Source organism: Lissotriton helveticus, chromosome 5_1, assembly GCF_964261635.1.
Source record: "Lissotriton helveticus chromosome 5_1, aLisHel1.1, whole genome shotgun sequence".
Lineage (NCBI taxonomy): Eukaryota > Metazoa > Chordata > Amphibia > Caudata > Salamandridae > Lissotriton > Lissotriton helveticus.
Window position 1 is genome coordinate 1,239,346,107 of NC_136065.1, and position 14,913 is coordinate 1,239,361,019.

Genomic DNA, 14,913 nt, shown 5'->3' on the forward strand with positions numbered 1-14,913 from the left:
CCAGCCATTCTTTGACTACTGCTACTTCAGAACACACTAGTCTTCTACAGTGTCCATTAAACAGAGCCCCCCTCATGTGTTCTCTAAATGCCTCCCACTCCACCCACACTAGACACCTTCTTTCACAGAAATACGCCTGCAAACAAGATCTTCACTCGGATAGGACCTTCTTACTTGCTCCTAAAAGCTTTGTCACAATAGCCCCGTCTCCAGCATCCAACTGATAACACTCTCCCCCTAACAGCACTTAACCCCTTCCATGCAGAGTGGCCGCATCTACCATTCACCCTCCTTGTTTCTCACTTCCGGAATGTATGCCTTTCCCTAACACAGTTGTTTAAACTCCCTCATGGGCAGTACTATTGCCCTATGCAGGACAGCACTCCACCCTCCTTGGCACAGTATTCAACCATACACAACGTCCAGCGCTTAGCATGTCCCCTGCTCACTAGCCAGTGGCTCCCAGGCATGCTCAACCAATCCCTCACAGTGTATTAGCAGCAGGTCGTCTTTATCTGACTGGGTTATGGCTTACTCTGTAACTTCTAATCAAATGTTCTTATTTCTTTATCCACAGCCTGCATTGAACAGACCGCGACTCTCATTGGAACAGAAGGTATGCAGGAGGTAGAAGAAATGGCACTATGCACCATATGGTCACCAATTATCTAACAGGTGAAAACCTGTGTCACACTGTCAGCCACTTAACAGCCTCATATTTTGTTGTTGTTGACTAGTGTAAGGGTAGAGAAGGAGTGGAAGTTACAGAGAGTAAAGATGACTTGTGATCCAATGTTTACCTTTTGCTGCTTTCATGCCCCTTGAGCCAAGGCAGCATGGGTCGTATCTATTATATCATCTTACAGACCTATCAGAAGCTTTTGTGAGGCCTCGGCGGCCAAAATGTTTATGCGGGTCCCACTTCTTTTTTCATGCAAGGAGCACCCTATTCTTCTAACAACATTTTTAAAAGATAACTGATTTATATTTACTAGGCAGCTCCAACAGTTCCCCAACCAGTGATGAGGCCTATTTAATAATTCTATAAATATATTTCATAGCGGAAACGCTAGGCCCTGAAAGGGCAGGGCATAGGTCTACCTCTGGCCTCCTTTTGATAGCCCTGTCATTGGTCAAACCAGGAACTGCAGCCACCACCTCTAGCCGTTAATGTACGTTCATTAAGGCATGTATGACTCAATGTGTTTTTCAGCTTCTCATTCATGACCTCAGTCTATTTGTTGGGCTGTGGAGGAGTACAGGGAGCTGTTATAGTGAGCAGTCGAGATCTGATTGTTTCTGTCTCTTTTTCATATTTCCACCAGTCCTTCTCTGTTTATTCTCAGTCATTTACTTTTTGCCGTCTTCTCCACACGCCCCTGGTCTATTTCTCTGCTGCTCGCCCTCTTACTATAAAATTACAGTAAACAATAAACATTTTCAATCTACATTTTTCATTTGAAGTCCACACAGAGAAGCAGGGGCCAAAATGAGGAGGCCATTCGAGACAAACTCGATTAACGTAGGTAATTACACCATCCTCGCACCACAGCCTTACCAACCAGACATCTCCCGGGAGTGGCGAGGCAACACCAAGGACCAAGAGCAGCCTATCCACCTCATCCTGGCAAGAATAGAACAGAGTAGCAGTGCAGGGAGCCCATGACCCATAAAAGGGGGCAAAGGAAAAGCCAGAGGAGGCAATGAACCTCAGAGAGCAAGTCGCAGAACGCAAAGGGACTCAATGAGTAAACCCATGTCCATGACAACACCACCAACTAATTCACGGTAGAGAAAGGAGGGACACACACTAAAGCGAGCCCTAGATCTTCGACAACCAAATAGTCATCCCGTGCAGATGCATGTGCTTGCAGGTGTGGAAAAGGCACTCACCAAGCGCACGCAGAGTCAGGTAAAGCGCCCCATCTCCTTCAGGTCGAGTTGGCGCTATATGAAACAGGTAAAACAATTCAGAATAGGCCAGAGTAACCTTTTGTAACCAAAGAGGATGGAGTTAAATTATAAAAAAAAAATTGGTAGAAAAGTTTTTGCCGGTCTCTTAGGTGAAATTTATCATCACAGATGATGGCCTGGAATGAGGAAAATGGACGAGGATTGCGAATAGTTTCTACTTGATGGGACGACAAATTCATAGGTTAAGGAATTTGGATCTACTTGATTGGAGAAATCTGATGTCTACTTGATTGGAAAAATCTGATACTTTCTGTGGGCATCCCAGGGGAGGAAATGCCAAGTTCCCACGCATTATACTCAGGAATTCAAAGATTGCAAATGCGAGGCTCAAAATATAGGTCCCTTGGTTATGTCTTAAAGATCTGACCACATATCATCCCCCTCCACTAAAGGCGCAACAATAAGTTACTTTTTAGTTTCGAATAAGATGGTTTCATTTGCCAAGTGCAGCGTGGTTAGCATTCTTAACATGAGTATCGGGAAGCCTTTCTGTGAGAAGCAAATATGGATATTTGCTGATTGACCCTGAACCACTGGTCATTTTGTATTGAATGTAAACACAACCCATCCTGTAGACTGAGGTCATTCTGCTTCTTTTCAGTCAAAGATCATCCGTATGCAAATCAAACGTGGTCACGTGGGCTGGGGTGAGGCAACCTACATTTAGCTGCTCCCTGTATGTAACTACACAGACATGCTACAGACAATGGCGTGGAAGGTACCCAGAGTAATTACCCGCTCTTCAGAGCTATTTACAATGATTCAATAATTTCATCTCATGTTTGTGCTCTGTATGTAATCATCCTAAGTGGCACAGTTGTGTCCTGACATAGGCATAGAGTATGCCTTAAGCGAGGTGTAAATCAATGATAAGACCCCTCAAAGCAATTCTTTGAGGGGACATCAACGAAAGCTTCGATTTCATGTGGTTGTCCCGGTCTGCAGTACCACAGATGAGCAAGAGCAAGAGTAAATGGAATATGTCTCAGTAATTACCAGCCATTCGTACTGACTCACCTATTTCCATCCCTCACTAAAATGTTATCCTCACCCCCTTTAAGTGCAGCATCAGTTATTATTAGATCACTGGAAGACTTGTATAAGATCAATGGAAGACGTGCCCACTGCATTGTTGCATCATGTCCTGTGTCACTTAAAGGTTTTCATTTCTAGCTTCGACCCTATTTATCTCTTTTATCTGCCTGCTTTGCTACCATCTCTCCTCTTTGCATCTGTTTTCACAAACCTGCCCCATTCTCAAATGCAGTTTGAGTTCTTTCTGTTCAATCTGTTTCCCACGCCCCATCATTAGCATTTACCAAGGCAAACAAGGGTGACCATTCAATTAAATGTCCAGCAAACCCTACTGCTATGTGACTCTTGGGAGGTTTGATATCAGTGATCAATCTCCACACTCACAAGTCCATAGTACCGCTAGATACATATGAGAACTATGGGGCATATTACCAAGCAATAGCGATAATTATCGCTATTGCTTGGTTAGAGACAAAATGTTACCGCTGAGCTGCGGCGATTTTTATCGCAGATAAACCTTGGTATTACCAAGGTTTATCGCTAATGCGATAAAAAACGGCCGTAATGCATGAATATCGCTGAAAAGTCAGCGATATTCATGCATTACCGAGCTAATGCTCTTAGCCATGTTATCCACCTCCCATTGGATAACATGGCTAAGAACTGCTCAGGGCAGGTGTTAGCTTTTGGAGATATTCGCGCTTAGCGCGAATATCTCCAAAAGTTGGTAATAGGAGATAGCGATGTTAGCGACTGTTTCCAGTCGCTAACATCTTGGCACGCCCACTTTGCATGTCATTAGTGATAAATATCACTGACATGCAAAGTGGGGCCCAAGATGGTCGATATCTCCTACAAGCTGTCGTTAACTGGTGTTAGCGACAGCTAGGTAATAGGGAGATAATTTTATCTCCGCTTTCTTGGCTTTTAAAGACAAAAAAGCGGAGATAAACCCCCTTGATAATATGCCCCTATCTTCTCTAAGAGGAACTAGCACAGGCTGGTGGGTGTGCATTGTGTTCACAGTAACTGACCTCAGAGACTTTTTTTAGAATTCATGAGGAGTTAAAGAGTTGCACCTTAGAATCCTGTGGTACAGTTTGCAACTTATGATAGTATTTTGAAAAAATAGAAGCCCACACTAATTTCAAAAATGTGTTTTTCCCTTAATACCGGGGATGTTTGCAATCTCTACGTAGTCAAATTATGCCAGTAGCGTGAGCAACCTCTACTTTCACCGAATTTTCACCTATTTGATCTTTACTTCACCATTATTTCTCCATTCCTCACTCAGCGTTTGCTGTGGATCCCTTTTCTACTTTCTTTATATCTCACACTCCTAGTTTCTTTATATCTCACACTCCTAGTTTCTTTACATCTCACACTCCTAGTTTCTTTCTATCTCACACTCCTAGTTTCTTTCTATCTCACACTCCTAGTTTCTTTATATCTCACACTCCTAGTTTCTTTATATCTCACACTCCTAGTTTCTTTATATCTCACACTCATAGTTTCTTTCTATCTAACACTCCGTGCAGGTTCTGCTTGTGACAATACTTTTATTCTCCTCAGAGCCTCTTCCAGACCTTCGTCTTGTTAACGGATTGAATAAATGCCAGGGGCGCGTGGAGCTGTATCATGCCGGACAATGGGGGACTGTGTGCGACGACAGCTGGGACATGACTGAAGCAGCTGTTGTGTGCCGGCAGCTGGGCTGTGGAAGAGCTGCATTTGCCTACAGTGGTGCTTACTTTGGCCAAGGCAATGGAATCATCTATCTGGAAAAGGTGACATGCACAGGGAATGAACAGTACTTGTGGGACTGTCCCCGGCAACAATGGGATGCTGTTGGCTGCACTCATATGGAGGATGCTGGTGTTGTCTGTTTAGGTACAGTAATCATTACTTTTATGATTATACATTTGTACTCATAAACCCTATACTCGTACCCTGATAACTAGCAGTGTACTAATACCACTTTACCTGTAACTACAGTGCTCTTAAACTCTGTAATTAGAGCCACCTTCCTCATAACCACAGCATTCATAACAATTCTAGTTATAAACACTATACTTATAATAAATATACTCACAACAACTCTGTTCACATTTTTACTGCAGAGTTTTCATTGATTTTCAGCCCACTTTCTGATGCTTCTCTAGGTTAGCCTCCAAAACATCATTTATTATGGGTGTACCACAACATTGAAATTGTAGTGTAAGAAATTGGAGTATTAGTTGAAGAGGGGGTGATAAGAACGCACCTCAAATAATTATCCGATTCCTTTTCAGGGCGAATCAAAAAAGCCACTTAATAAACCTATGTTCATCCTCCAGGAAGCAATGACACAGAGCAGCAATGCTTAGCTCAGAGGCAATGTGTAAAGTATTTATCTAGTACTCAAACAGTAATAAAGCGAAAATACAACACGAGAAAAATCCCAAACCAATTTAGAAAAACAGAGAATATGTAATAAATAAAATAACACTCAAATAACAAAAATCCAATAAGTAAAACCAGATAATTTTTTTAAGTTTGTATTAGAAAAAGAACCAAAAATCACAAATACTTAACTGCAGATATCTGTTCACACTAGACCAGGTACAAGTCAAGTGTTAAGGCAGACCACTATGAACCACCAGTGGGATACAGGGTCCAGGTTTGTCCCAGTGAAAAGTTTACTCTCTGTCTTAGAATGTTTTCTGAAGAAAAGTTGGCATTGATGAGCTGTGGCGTGGCACACTGTAATTTGGACGCAAAGCGGGGCTCAATGACAGCAAGTGGCTGCAGAGGGGGGTCCCAGGGCATGGTTGACGAGGCAGGGAAAGCTCCAAGCAGCCAAAGTCCTGAGTCTATGACCAGTAGAAAGGCCTTGACGTCTGTCACACGTGGTCTCCGTGAAGCCTTTTCCATTCAGAGATAGAAATTTTTCTGGAAGTTGAATCTCCTTCAGCAGGCCAAATGGCAAGTTAGATCGAACAGCGACTCAACATTAGTGGCTCTGGCTCGTCAGCCATCTCGTCTTACACTGGTTTCTCATGGGAATATTTGGCAAAAAGTTTTGAAGGTCCTACTCTTACAGTTTGGGAAAGAGTAATACACTCTAACCCCAGCCATGGGTCCCGGGCCTAAACGGGGGTACAACCTGGGTGTTAGTACTAACTCCAATGGAGGCCAGCAGCAGGGTGCAGGGCAGGCCCAGTGGGAACTATTCAGCTGGGCAGTTTCAAGCAAAATGGCTCTGGAAGCTTATTGTGTCCCTGTAGCTCACACAGGAGGTAAGCCAACTGAGCCTTGAAGTCACTACTATAGTCCTGTCTTCAAGGAAAGCAGGTCCAGTATTCATTCAAAATTCACAGACCAGGGCACTGCTTCTTCTGATTCTTCACAATTCCAGAAGGGGTGTGAGGAGAGTTCTTGGAATACCACGTATTTGCCCAATGCCAGCCTGTGGGTGGGGGGACATTTCTTTGTCCACCCTCTAAAATAGCTCTGGGTAGCTTCTCCTGTTCCAGTGGGTTTGAAGCCATCCTCACCAGAAAGACAAAAGGGGGGCAGGCCTATGTTTGGTCTTTCTCTGCCAGCGACAGTGTAGGCATCCTTTAAAGCTCAAGAAGGGGCTGGGCACAACCCCCCAGATCATCCTGTCAAGGAGGGAAACTCCCTCTCCACATTCAGGGCCCTTTGTCCATTGTCTGTAAGCAATACACATCTCTCCACAGGGAAGCCATCAGTAGTCAGATGACAATTTGACACTGGCAGAAAAGTCTCGTGGTTTAGGCAGGAAAATGACTTTGTTCCATAAGTGTCTTTTAACTTGGTAATATACAATTCAACTTAAACATTAAGGGGGTCATTAGGATGGCGGGCGGACTTAGTCCACCCGCCATACTATCAGTGTTTGGGACCGCCTGCCATAAGGGTGGGGGTCCCCGTGGGGGGGATTATGCATCCTGCATGTTTAGCATTGTGGCGGGCGGTGCTCTCAGCACCTCCCGCCACAATGCTAAAATTGCACATATGCATTTGCATTAACAAAGCGGCAGGCACCGCGCGGCACCTGCTGCTATGTTAATGCAAATGTAGGGGGATACCACAGGTACCCCCCTCGGTGCACCCCCCACCTGTCCTTCACTCCGGGGGCCCGCAGGGGGCCCCCGAAGTGACGACCGCATGACCGCCACGGAAAGACATCTGTTTTGGGCAATGCTAATATGGCTGGCGGCGTCTAATAGACACCGCCACCATATTAAACCTTTTCCGCCCCGGCCACAAGGCGACCGGGGCGGAAAAGCGGCAGATGGTCTTTCCGTCCGCCGCGGTCCCCCCTGCCATCCTAATATGGCAGGGGGAATTTAGGTGCAGATGGCGGGCGGATTGCCCCCGCCAGGCTGGCTGTGGCTACCCCAGCCTGGCGGGGGCAATCCGCCCGCCATCCTAATGGGCCCCAAAGTTGGATTTTAAATTGCAATTAAAATGTGTTCTTGAATCATTTTACTAGCTGCTCCCAAACTGAAATTGAGCTTTATTAGTTGTTATATTGTAACCCAGTACATTCCTATGAGTCAGCAGTGGCACAGTGAAAAAAGACTTGGGAGGCTTTTTACTGCCAGAACATGTAAAAAGTTAAATATACATGACATACTTTTAAATACCAGGTACTCTGCCTGATGGGCATTTAAAGCCTACCTTAGGAGTGACCTATACATATTAAATCGGAAGGTTTAGGACAGTCAAAAGGGTTATTTTTACAGGTCGAAATAGCAGTTTAAAATTGCACACTAAGACTGCAGTGGTAGGCCTAGAGGCAGGTTTTTACAATGCTACCATAGTGGGTGGCACAATGGGTGCGTCATTCCACTGGCATTCTTTAGTGTAGAGTCCATTGGTACAGGACAAGGAGGAGAGGTTTCCTACATATAGAACAAACAAGGGTCTAGAAAAATAATCAAATAAGGTGCAAAAGCGATGACAAACACCCTTGTGTCAGAGGATGTTTTTCAGCTGAAGTAGAGGTGACTCATGCATGAGTGAATATGGAACGTTTATATATTGGATAAAAAGGTTCCTATTCAGAGAACAACAAAGAGACATTATCATGTCAACAGTATAATGCTATTGGCTGTGGAGGCAATACAACACATTTAGTGACAGATCTTCTATTTTGCCAGTAGTTGAAATCGGATTTAGTTGGTTTGGGTTGTTGGTTGACTGGGGTGTGAGCCCTGGTCAAGCAGCAACCACAATCCTTGTCAGGGTGAGGCACAAGTCAACCCCAAATGTTCCTGTGCTCAACCCTCTGGTAGCTTGACACAGAACAGTCAGGATTAATTCAGAGGCAATGTGTAAAGTATTTGTGCAACACTTTAAACAGTAATAAAATGAAAGCCCCACACAAGAAGGATCACACACTAGTTTAGAAAATATAAAATAAATAAAATGAGACCAAAACAATAAACATCCAATCAGTAGAAATGGGGAGGAGCAGGTTTAAAGATTTCAGTATATATACCGCCAAGAAGCACAAAGCATCAACGTGGATATCTGCTGGCTCCGGACTGAAACAAAGTCACAAGGTTAGGCCGACTGTGTTGGAGTGTGGGCTGGCTATAGGGACCCAGTTAGGCTCGCTGTTTTAGGAATCTCAATTCCTGGTAGCAAAGCAGTGCATGGGTCCATGTTGAAGATGCGCCGCTCTGCTGAAGTGATACAAAAGGGGGTGGTAATGGAGGGAGCATCTGAACCAATCAAACAGTCAAAAGATCTGGGTTTAATCCATCACCGTTCTTTAGCCCACTCTGCCACCCCAGATCAGACATGGCTATATGCAAATCAGTCTGACCCTGTGTCTCATGGGAACATTCCAGCCCGAACTGCCAAGCAATGCCTTCCCTGGACCGGAAACAAGTTTCCGAGGACCGGTTTCTGGCATTACAGCCGTCTTTACAGCCTGCTCCCCCCGTGCTTCCCCCCCTGGAGATATCTCAGCACCAGGATGCCTGTAAGGTGACAGTCGTGCTATACAAATGTTTCAAATAAATAATAAATAAATTCAGCCCAGCTTGCTTGAATCCAGTGGCAAAGTGAGCAAGGGACTCACGTCTGAGCATACCCTGCCACACTTATGGCGGCCAAAAGCGGTACAAAAGGGGTGGTAATGGACGGAGCATCTCTCGAGCACCGGTTTCTGGCTGTAATGCCAGAAACCGGTCCACGTGTCTGAACTAGGGTGGCAGAATGGGCTAAAGAACGGTGATGGATTAAACCCAGATCTTTTGACTGGGTGTGAGTGTTTGATTGATTCAGATGCTCCGTCCATCACCACCCCCTTTTGTACCGCTCTGCTGAAGTGATGCATCAGTTCTGAGATGAGGTGAAGCTGCAATGCGAGTTCCTTTGTTGTGGTTAAGGATCCCATCAACAGGGCTCGCGATGCAAAGTCTGATGCCGGATATGCGTCGCACAGTCAGGTCAACGTGTTGGATCCGAGGGGCTGTGATGCTGCAATGCTGGGTCCATCAACTTTGAGGCTGCCTTCGACAAAGGATGCGAGTTCCTGTGCCAAGGATGCATCGCATAATGGCAGTTCCAATGAGGATGCGGGCTGTGAAGTGATGTAGATATTTGCAACATGGTGATCCATGCAACAGTGATGATGTGCCAGTTCTGCTCAGGGTTCTTCTGTGCAGAAGACGAGATGCGTCAGTTCCGATGGATCCACAGAAGTTGGCAGAGCACCTTAGGCCCACTTCCAAGGGTCCAGGACTAGGGGGGCAACGCTTAGCAGGTTAGACTCACAGATGGCAGAGTCCAGGTGCTGGGGTCAAAGTTGTTGGATTCTTCTGTCCCTGAGGCGCAAGTCAGGAGGCCAGCCAACTAGCCCTTGAAGTCACTCAGTTGGTATTCCTCGATTCAACGAATGCAGGTCCAGTCCTTCTCACCCAGACAGGAGGGCAGCAAGCAGCAGATCAGCACAGCATATTTACTTTGGACCTCTCAAAGTGGGGTTTGAGGTAATTGACGTGCAAATCCTTAAAGGGTTTGTTGGAGCCTTGAGGTCCACTAGGTAGGTGACCTCACTTGTGCACTCTTTCACCGCATAGGGCCCAGACCAGCATTCTTGCAGGGCCCTGGGCTCCACAGGCTCCATAACCCCCACTTTTGGGCCAGGCTGAAACTCTAACCTATATGGCCTTCTAGTCATACCACCATTTCATGACATCCTGGCTGGAATCTAGATTCTCTTTGGCTTTCTTCCAAAAGAGCTACAACTGATTATGACGTGCCAGCATGTAGCTGGCCACATACTGGGGGCCTATCTTGGGAGCTTGCACCCACCCTTCTTTCACTAGGCTGAAAGGGCTTCTCACAGGATGCCCGTAAAGAAGTTCAAAAGGGCTGAATCCAACCCCCTTCTGAAGTACCTCCCTTTATTCAAACTACCTGTATGGCAAAGGACGTCCCACTTCTGCCTCAAGGGCTCCAATAGGCTAATGATCATGCCTTTTAGGCTCTTGTTGAACCTTTTAACATGGCTGTTAGTTTGGGGGTGGTAAGGTGTGGAGAATCTATAGGTTACCCCACACTACTTCCACATAGACTTCATGTACGCCAACACAAAATTGGTATTTTGGTCAGATATAACCTCCTTGGGGAACCCCACACATGTAAAGAACCCTGTCAGTGCCCTGGACACCACGGGTGCAGTCACTGACCTCAGAGGTATAGCTTCCAAGTGGCAGGTGGCATGGTCCACCAAGACCAGGATGAACCTGTTGCCAAGGGCTGTCTGAGGGTCTAGAGGCAAAACAATGGTGATGCCCACCTGTTCAAAGGCAGTGCCATTGACTCAGAATGGCTGCAGGGGAGCATTGCAGTCCCCTCCAGACTTGCTTCTGGCCTAGAAGGTAAGGCATGACCTGCAAAATGCTTCTGATTCCATCCTCATCTAGGGCCACTAAAAGTGGGCGATAAGCCTTACAAACTGTATTAAACTTTACATTGTGAGCTTCTCATTCAACACCTCACTTGACCACCGGTGAAAGTCTGGCAACATTGATGTTCACGAAGAACAATGACAAACAAGGTACCCTAGTGGACCAATCAAAGAGAAAGAGATGATTATGCAACTCGTTTGAAGTACCTGGTTCAGAAAAAAAAGATGAAAACATATTCCGACCGAAGGTGACATGCGAAAAACATCGTCTTCCAGAAAGGAGACAGAGTACTCACATGGCAGATGCGGAAGGGAAAATCTGATGATCCCTTTGATGCAGAACCTTTGCAAGTGGTGCCGACCAAAGGAATATTAACACTTTCAGCATTTGACTAATAGTTCACCAGATCTCCATTGTGAATAAGAGACTGGCTGTGAAGCATCCGTGACTGGTCCAGCCGCTCTTATATCATGATGGTGGAAGATCTCAACTTTGCACCGTGACGTAATAAATAGAGTGAAGGCTGCTTTAGAATGTTGAGTTCGAAGTTACACACAGACATATAAAGATGTGTTATACCAAGCTATGTGTGTAGTGTAGTAATTGGCAGTTACCCCGGCGAGGAAGATGCCGGAACATGTAGGTGGGATTGCTCTTTAATTACTGCTTTATGTTCAGTATGACTTCCAGCGTGAGTTGTCCGGGCATTATATGTGAATGGTTTGAGGTGAATAGCTCTTTGCTTAACTTTGAGAGGCTCCACTCTTCATGAAACCATCCTTGTTACCCATTAAGATTGGGAGATAATCCTTAAAAACCCACAGGATGTCTCCATGGTTAGAGTGAAGCCATAAAAACTGATACATTGGTTGTTAAAACCTTCATAGGAGATTCACATCATGCCTGTTTTATGTTAAGAACAGAGTGCATTATTTTACACTGCTCCTTTAGTCATATTGATTACAAACATGTAAAATACTGGTATTTTTCCCAGCAGCACTACGGCACTCAGCCTCAGTGGTCAATTGTACAAGAACCTGTGTGCAATCATGGTAAATGTTTAGCGTTTCTAATTTTACCTTTGTCTTTATCATTCTACAGGGTTTTGAAGAGAACACTGTTTTGGTCTTCACGCTTGCTTGCCCTCATCCTATTGGCTTTGGTGTTGTTAGGCTGCTGCTGGAAAGAAACTGGAGTAGTGCATCAACCCTATCCCTACCACCCATGCCCTCAAAAAGGAATGCAAACAGACAGTAGAGAGTAGGTTTTAAGAAATAAGGATTCTTGAAGTATTTGCAAAGGCCAGTCCACTCGATCAAGTGACAATCGGTTACACTGGCCGGGCCACAGAAATGTAAGCCCAAAAGCACCATATATTTTCAAAGGGCACGAGACAGTGTATTTCCAGAAGCTAGAAAAATGCTAGAAATAATCTTCGATTTTGAAAACAAATTGGGATACTCATTATTTATATTTCACAAATTGCTTGATCGATTAACGTTAGTGTCACAAAAACATAGTGCAAAGAAAAGAAGAATATTACAAGATAAAAATTATTCAAATGAGGGAATTTGTGCAGAAAGACTGAGTGAGCTCTGTGCAAACCATATTCGAATGAAATTCTGAAGTTAAGACAAATGTACTGTAAAGGACTTGCAAACCTAATAGTGACCGTTTGCTTCTGCCTTGTTGCTAAGCACTTGAGCAACGTTTGGTCTTTTTTTTACACGTTTTGACTTTAAAAAAAAGTATCTCATGTTCACGCAAAAAAAAGGATGCCTAAAATTAAAGCTCTTCTTGGTCTGAGTTGCCACATATTGAACTGTGACAACAACGTCTCTAAGCAACACAGCTATCCTCTAATTATCTTGTACGACAATACACTAATATGCCATACTCCATACCTTGAATTATACTGGACAAGCTGCTGCCCCTGCACAACTTCAATCCCTGTAACTCGTATTCGAATGTTTCATTGTGTGCTTGCATAGACCTCTTTTTAACTTCAATAATTATTTACATATTTTGACAGTTAATTATGCTTTAATTGCTTCTGCAAGTGGCAATCAGGATGATATTGGTTTAATATTTTGTTCTAAATAAACAAACTGTTTTGAAATATTTGTGTGTGTCTAGGTGTTCACTGCCACTACAGGAAAGTTAGGCTATATTTATCCCATGAATTATATGGATTGAGCTCTCAAGAAACAAAACTCAAGTATGATCGTAATAGTATTACCTTCACAGTCAATTCAATTCAACTTTATTCGGTTAAAACAAATAACCATAAAAGTACATATAAAATTTCATCAATCAGCTATAAAAGTACATTACCTTCACAATCAATTGTTCTCACATTTCTTCACAAAGGCATTTTGGTCTAAATGTGTTTGTGTACTTTCCTCAACTCCAATGCACAGCCGATCTTGGACTCCCGGAGACATTTATTAAACCCATAGTCTAGCACATGGATGAACAAATCAAACATCAGATTTGCAGGACGATAGAAAGACCGATAGATCAGGGAATAAATCTGTGGAAAATAAGTTTTCAACTAAAGCCCAGATTACAAGTATAGGTGTTAGTATCGCACCTGATAAATCACAATACCATGCGGTACATTACTTATCCGGTGTGATATATAGCACAAATTCCTGGTTTGTGAGTAATAACGTGGAATTGTGTGTTTAAAGCACTAAAACCCATGTGATATGGTAAATAAGGTATGCTTTACCCTGGTTAAACTTTGTCAGGTTTGATCTGCCAAAATTTAACGAAGGTAGACCTAATTAATGCATCCGACAATTATTGGATATGCTACCTTACAAATCGTAATTCTGACCTCTGCGTCAACAGGGTTTTAAGCACAGGTCGTAATACATTGAGCGACTCATAATCAGGCCGTTCTACCATAAAATATGGGTCTCGTTTATGATTCGGCAGAGCGAGTGAAGCACCACAAATCCCCTCACCAAACTTTCAGTCCCCCAACCCCACTTAGAAGTGGGGCAATCAAAGGGTTTCTAATGGATACGATTCACCTGGCTCCGTCAGTGGTAATCCTTCACCCACCAGTTTGTCCACATCAGAGCTGCAAGGCCATAGGTTCAGTTGCTCAACTAAGATTTGGTTGACCATCTTTTGATTGAGAAACATATATATGTTGCTCTGAAGGTAGTGTGATCACTTCCACGCAGGTGGTGTCTCACTTTAGGATGTGCTCTCCTCCACCAGGGAAGCGTCATCCATAGCCAGGTGTGCACATCAATGTTCAATGGTAAGTTATTTTGGCACATGTTAATGTTAATAATGTTAATACATGTTAGATATTGCTCTCTCTGCAGGGTCACCCCCAAACATTTTGCCTTTACCCTCCACTTTTTGATTAATTAGTTTTTGGTGGCCTTCAGACTTTACCACTGCTACCAGAGATAGCGTGTTTGGGCTCTGACCTTAAAATACACCAGAATTAGCCTACACACAATTGGCATATTCAACTTACTTGTAGCTCCCTAGTAAAGTGGTACTACATGTGCCCAGGGCCTGTAAATTAAATCCTACTAGTGGGCCTGCAGCACTTATTGTGCCACCCACTAATGTAGTCCTTTTAACATGTCCCTGGCCTGACATTGCAGCCTGTGGGTGCAATTTTAAACAATCATTTCGACCTGGCAAGACAAACCTTTTGCCAGGCCAAAATCATCCTTTAGAATACCAATAAGTCACCCCTAGGGTAGGCCCCGGCCAGCCCAAAGGGCAGGGTGGAGTGTACTGAAAAAGCAGAACATGTAATTTTAAGTTTTAAAAGTGCTCTTAGTGAAAAACTCTTAAATTCCTCCTTCACTATCACAAGTTCTACTCCTTCTGTAGGATAACATAGGAGTTATCTTAATACATCTTATAAGTGTAATTTCCACATGAGAACAGGCAGCCAGACCATGTTTATTGTCTTTGGAATTGTGATGGA

General features: G+C 44.1%; 1 protein-coding gene across 1 annotated transcript in view; it reads left to right on the forward strand.

Moving 5' to 3' along the window:
• LOC144755247 (scavenger receptor cysteine-rich domain-containing protein DMBT1-like) overlaps positions 1 to 13,067 on the forward strand; it is a 1,092,132-nt gene extending 1,079,065 nt beyond the window's left edge. Inside the window, exons 36-38 of the mRNA XM_078643990.1 lie at positions 578 to 616; positions 4,582 to 4,899; positions 12,048 to 13,067. Coding sequence (XP_078500116.1) covers positions 578 to 616; positions 4,582 to 4,899; positions 12,048 to 12,055 — 365 coding nt within the window. The 3' untranslated portion in view covers positions 12,056 to 13,067. The remainder of the gene's footprint in view (positions 1 to 577; positions 617 to 4,581; positions 4,900 to 12,047) is intronic.
• The last annotated feature ends 1,846 nt before the right edge of the window (positions 13,068 to 14,913 follow it).